At 44.9% G+C, this 6,000-nt stretch overlaps 1 protein-coding gene across 1 annotated transcript in view; it reads right to left on the minus strand.

The window, feature by feature from the left end:
* ACOXL (acyl-CoA oxidase like) overlaps positions 1–6,000 on the minus strand; it is a 358,184-nt gene that overhangs the window by 325,436 nt on the left and 26,748 nt on the right. Inside the window, exons 4-7 of the mRNA XM_026449783.1 lie at positions 5,216–5,302; positions 4,763–4,858; positions 511–623; positions 133–221 (exon numbers count right to left, since the gene is read on the minus strand). Coding sequence (XP_026305568.1) covers positions 133–221; positions 511–623; positions 4,763–4,858; positions 5,216–5,302 — 385 coding nt within the window. The remainder of the gene's footprint in view (positions 1–132; positions 222–510; positions 624–4,762; positions 4,859–5,215; positions 5,303–6,000) is intronic.

Consider the following 6,000-nt stretch of genomic DNA (forward strand, 5'->3'; position numbering starts at 1 on the left):
CAGACATCTTCTCTGGGGAAGTTTTCTCTACCTTCACTGTTTCAGTAACGTAAGGTAGGTTAGATTCTCCTTGAGTGGGGTGGGGAGCAGGTGGGAAGAGTAAGCACAGGAGAAGGGCAGCTGGGGACTCACCCTCCTTGTACATCATATCAATAGCTGTCACTCCTGGGTACAAGCTTCCATTTTCATCCCGGACAGGAACGATGAAACAGTGGGGCCCTAAGGAAGGCATCGAGATCATTATTAAGCTCTCCTTCCTATAGCTTTACTTATTTCCTGGAATGGTATAACATATCTGTGATTCTCAAACTCACTCAGTTCCACAGCTGTGCACCACACATGACAGCATATAATGTCAACATGTAATGATAAATTTCTTCATGCATATTAGGAGATAAAGTTAGTACTAAATTACTTACAAGATAAAAGCAGCTCTGTGAAATGGGTTTTCACCAGTAAATAGTACCAATGAAGAGAAGTATTCTAGTTGTCTGTGTTGGTAACAACCCTTGAGATCTTCCATCTATGATGAGCTGGGCAAAGACGGCTGGGTAATTCCCGTACGTGGCTTTTCCAATATACATCTTCTCGGCATTTTCACATGGTGTGTCAATTACAAACTCCTACACAGAAACAGCAGAGCAACAGTGTTTCCCTTCCCATGGCTCATTTCAATTCCCTGGCTCAAGGCAATGAATACTGTGCAAACAGACCCACACAGTGCAGGGTGCTGTTTCCAGGGGATTTCACAGCAGAAGAGAAGACAACGGGAAGGTCACCTGGCTCCATGTCTTGAAACCAACATGACTGTGCTATCACCTCAATTCACTTATTCCACCTCCACCTCAACTTTGAAAATGGCTGGAGATTAAAGTGATTTTTCAAGGAATAATCCAATCTAGAAAATAAGTTGCCAATTTTCAATCTTTAAAAGGTGTTCGTTCTCTCCCTCCCAGTCTCTACTGTTTATAATGCCGGGCTGACATGTGTGCTGTTTGGCTGAGCCTGCCTGGCTTTAATGTATAAAGGCTTTCTTCAATTATCTCTCTAGACTACTTCATAGCAAAGTTTTGACCTTTAAATCATCCAACACCAAAACCTCTAAAAGCCCTGGTGGTATGTGCTCAGCTCTCCACACCCCTCACCTCCAAACAGCCCACCTGCAAGATTTCTAAGAAAGGATGGAGCATCCAATGATCTGGGCCCTTAGATGGCTTGTCCCAGGGTCCACATCTGTGAGTTGCATTTCATCTGCCGGTGTTTACTCCTTCTGGGCAAATCACTTGGTTCCTCACTGTTTCCCAGGCCCTGAACCTTCCTGTCTCCATGACGTGGGTCTTTGTTTAAATGAAAGCCAAGTAATCGAAGGCCAAAACTGTATGCTTGGATAAAGCAACACAAATAGACAGCCATGACCTATCCCCACCACTGCTTACAGTATCAGCCCAAACAATTTTTATTTTTATAAAAAGAAATCCCTCATTTAAGCTGTTGAAAATGTCTATTTTCCTGATCAACAAATATAATAAATAAAGTTTCCCAAAAGAGGTTCATATGTTCAAGCTCCTAAAACAGAAGAACTTGTAAATGAGTCTCTTTCCTAGGAAGGAAAAATCTTAGAATGCACCATGCAGTTTGTCTCTGAATATGTCCAAGGATTCCAGCTCAAAACAGTCTGAAACTAACACTGGTCATGAAGAAGCAGGAAGAAAATGCAGGGGTTTTGATCTCAGGCTCAACTCAAAACTCTGTCTTCTCTTTCCTACTCTCTGGAAGCTGATATAAGGGTCACAATGGAAATGCTCCCCTCACTTCTTGGCTCTCCCCAATCTCCGTTGCCACCTGAGTTACCTTTAAGCCTCCTGCCAAAGAGCAACTGGCCCTGATGCCAGCTCTGAATACAGGGCACCTGGGGCAAGTTGGGAGCCCAGGGGAAATGGCAGAGAGTGGAACTGCACATTTAATTGGAGTTGACAATATTGAAGATGTGACTGAACTAAACCAACAAGCTATTGATCATGCAAAGATTGTCTCAGATTTCAGACTATAAAGTACATAGACAATACTTTCCCGCTGGCCAAGAAATATAGTCTTGAAGCCTAAGAAAACATTCTCTGACATATGTTTGCACAGGGAAACTTTTAACATGTGCGAGAGCTTTTCAGAAACATCAACGGACATGCTGGAGGTTTTTAAGAGACGTCTCTGGAGGCCACCCTTGTCTTATCAGGGCAGCCAGGGCTTCTCAAGGAGAGGCATTACTTGAGGCTGAGTGCAGTGAAAAATAACAGCAATAAAAATACAACCCATGTGGGTGGGGGCATGCTTACACCCAGGGGAAGAAAGAGAAGTGGCAGAGGAAACACTGGCCTGGCAGAAACTATCTGGTGGGATGGGGAAGGGAGAAGGAGGCCACTCGTCCCCATAAACATTTGCTATGCTCTGGGAAAAGAGGTTTGTCACTTCTGGCAAAATGCTTGATTTGGAAAGTTTGCATCAGCCAAAACCCTGGCGTTAAAGCTGCATCTAAATAACGCACACCATGTGTGTCAGTTTCTGGAGTAATTATCTGTTGAAGACCAGCAAAATGGTCAGCGTTGTAGGTACTAAAAATGATGCCTGTGGCCAGAGAGTTCATAACCTCATTTATTTTTGCTATTTAGAATAAAGCATAAAAACAAAACTCTCTCTTATCTCTTAACTATCCATACCACTACCCAATCCACCTCCCAAAAATAAATGTAAAACAACCAACCCACGGGAATGAAAAACCAAAACATGTAAGAGATTTAAATGGTCCTGGGGGACAGAACACTTATTTAATAAGCTCCAGCATTTTGAAAGGGAAATGAAGGGGAAAACACAGAACCCAATGAAGGGAGAAATCCATTCCTGCTATGTCAGTTCTCGGTGGTATGAGTTTATGACGGGATCGTTCTCTCTCCCAGCCCCACGGGAGACAGTGTTCACCAGAGGCCCCTCGTCATTATGATTGCAACTCTGCAGGTCCCCTGTCAGACAGTGGCAGCTGCTGAGGCACGCCAGGTAGCTAAGTCATTTATGCTGTTTGGGGAAAATGGGACCAACACAGGAAATTATTTTTGTAAAAAAGTAATAACTGTAAGAAGAAACAAGTAAATAAAAGCTGTGGGTGTTTTCCCCCATCAATGACAGCAAGGTGACCTCAATACCATGGCTTTGGGAGAGGAAAAAAATCGGCCAGCCAAAAGCCAGAGGATGTTAGGTCAGCATGCCACCACTGGCAGAAAAGCCAAGCTGCTGAGGGCAGTCCCACCCGAACCTAACTCACCATTAACTGCATAGCCAGTTAGCTGTTTAACCTCCATGAGCCTCCATTTCCCCATCTGTAAAGTAGGGACAATAATGCGTTTTTATAAGATCACAGAACATTTGAAATGATGTTACAAGTAGACTGCTTAGCCTGGTACATGGCACATCCATGCTCAGTTTACAGGACCAGTTTAATGTTGCGTTTCTGGAACTGTTGCTGGGAGGAAACATAGAATAACTACACAGAGGGAGTTTGATACAGAGCATGGCACTTCGCAAGTGGTCAGTATAGGGTAGTGCTTATTCTTGTTCTTACTATGATCTTGGACATCACTGGCTGCTGGAGAGAACTAACATTGCGGCAGAAGGAAAAGCAGGGCATCCTCCAATATACCCCACCCCTGCATCTGTCATTCCAGACCCTGGCCACCTCCAACCAGCATTCCTGGGTCAGGAAACCCGCTAACAAAAATCCACACACTCAAGGACAAACTGCAAAAATAAAGAACAGACAAAGCGGAGCAGCCACACGGCCAGGCAGCACCCGCAGCCACACTCGGGCACGTGCTTGCACACACCGACTGACACAGCTTCATTTCTAGAAAGAACCTCAACACTTGTTTATCCCTTTGTAGTTCTTAGGAACACCCAATATCAAGCAAGAAACTATAAAGGAGAGTGAGATAAGCACACAGTCACTTTCTTTTTTGGTGGGGAGCAGGGGCAGGTGTGTGTAGGAGTTAAAGAGATGGGAATGAGGGTTACAAAGCAGCGTCCCCAGGGTATGTTGTGACCCACTGTGGACAGAGCTAGCAATGTAGAGAGATTTAGCCAACATCTTTTTAATTAGCAAGGGAATGGAAAGGAAGAAAAACAGAGAAGAAGAAGAAAGGAAAAGGAAGAGAAAGAATGAAAAGGAAAAACCTCAGCATTGACCACACATAGTAAAAGGAGAAGAGTCAGATTGTTTGGTAACACTCTTGTTTCTGTTGTCATGTAAAATGTCAGTGCAGGTCACGGTGAGGCACAGCACATGATCCCAGTACGGAAGACTCAGCTCCTGATAAGGTGGCCCCAGCACAGTGCTCTCCTGACACAGGGCACAATGGAGAGGACCAACAAAGGCATCTCCTCCAGTCCTTTCCTGCTACCGATAGGAATGAGAACCAAATGGCTTTAATGTTGTTCTTTTGGAGTTATGACAAGGGATTAAATTCACAAGTACACACAAAGTGCTTGCAGCAGTGTTCAGTGTCTCAAAGGCACCATATAAATGTTGGCTGTGTTGGGTTCATGAAGGCTCAGCACATATCCACCTCTATTAAAACACTTAGACATTTGATCTGGATCTCAGCTCCCGGGGCCAGAGAGCACACACAGAGGGTGTGAAGCTGGACACAGAAAGAAGGAGATCTGGTTCTGTCCAGGTTTCCTGCTGCCCTGGACGGCAGGGGAAGGACAGATTCCTCACCTGGGCAGAGAGGTCAAAGGTGGCTTCGGTCTGGATCCCTCTCACATTGCTCCCATGGCCCCTCTCGGTCATTGCAAACATCCCAGTGTATTTCTGCTCCCGGAGTTTACCAGACGTTAGAAGGGAATTACCTGGTCAGGCAGGTGCTCCAAATGCAGACCCCTTGGGCCATTAAGAATGGTGGTGAGAGAGGGACAGGTGTGTTGGAGAAAATTATAAAAATGCAGTCTGATGACAGCGAATGTGAGCTTAACAACATGACAGGCTCAACGCAATATAAAAAAGACAGTCTTGGAATTCTCATTTTCAACAAGATTTTGGCTGACACAAATTCTGTTTTATTTTTCTTCAAACACACACACACACACACACACACACACACACATGCATATCTATCTACTACAGATTTTTAAGGCTCTCCATAGAAGACCGATATTGAGGAAAATACCATACCTGGAGTGGCTGAAACCACTTAGTAACATGTTCAGGGCTCCTGAGATTCCTGATAGCACCACCAAATAGCCAATAAATTATTCCACACTGGAAACAAGGACAATACAAACCATCATTAGCAATAGTCAGTAATCTAAAGACAATTAAATCCATGGCCAAATTCCAATCAGGGAGCAGCTCTTCAGCCCCCTGTGCTTTACCTAAGCCCTGCAAGTGGCCTGCTTCTTTGCGCTTCCTCTTCACTGCCTGGTGAGCTCCAGTTTCTCTCTGCAGACATGGCTCATGAGTCACTCAGGACTGACACAGAAAGTCAGTCCTCCATCCTCAGGCCTCCCAGATCCCCCCATCAAATGAATGCTCTGAACACTCATTCTGCTTTGTCCTCTCAGGATCTAGCTTAGGGCCTGATGCAGAAGACATGTAACAAAGTGCGTGTGCAATGACCCTCAATCTGACCCCTGTCTGCGGAGGTGAGTCCTGCCAGGAGAAACAGTGTTTCCTTACAGGAAGGTGGATGGAAGAGGCAATGCTGCAAACCGAGCAAGCAAGCACGCAGCTTGGGATGAGCACCCTGGGTTTCCATCCCAGTTCAGCTACCCACCGGCTGCAGGGTCTCAGACAAATGACATAGTAGTCTCAGCTCCCTCATCTGACAAATGAATGATGTGAGTACCCACTTACTGAGCTACTGAGCTTACAAGCTCATTGACTCTCACAACAACCCTGGAGAGAAAGCATCATCATCCTCCCCCACTTTTTTTTTTTTTTTTTTTTTTTTTTTTTTT

This window comes from Piliocolobus tephrosceles, chromosome 15 (genome assembly GCF_002776525.5).
Source record: "Piliocolobus tephrosceles isolate RC106 chromosome 15, ASM277652v3, whole genome shotgun sequence".
In the NCBI taxonomy this organism is placed as follows: domain Eukaryota; kingdom Metazoa; phylum Chordata; class Mammalia; order Primates; family Cercopithecidae; genus Piliocolobus; species Piliocolobus tephrosceles.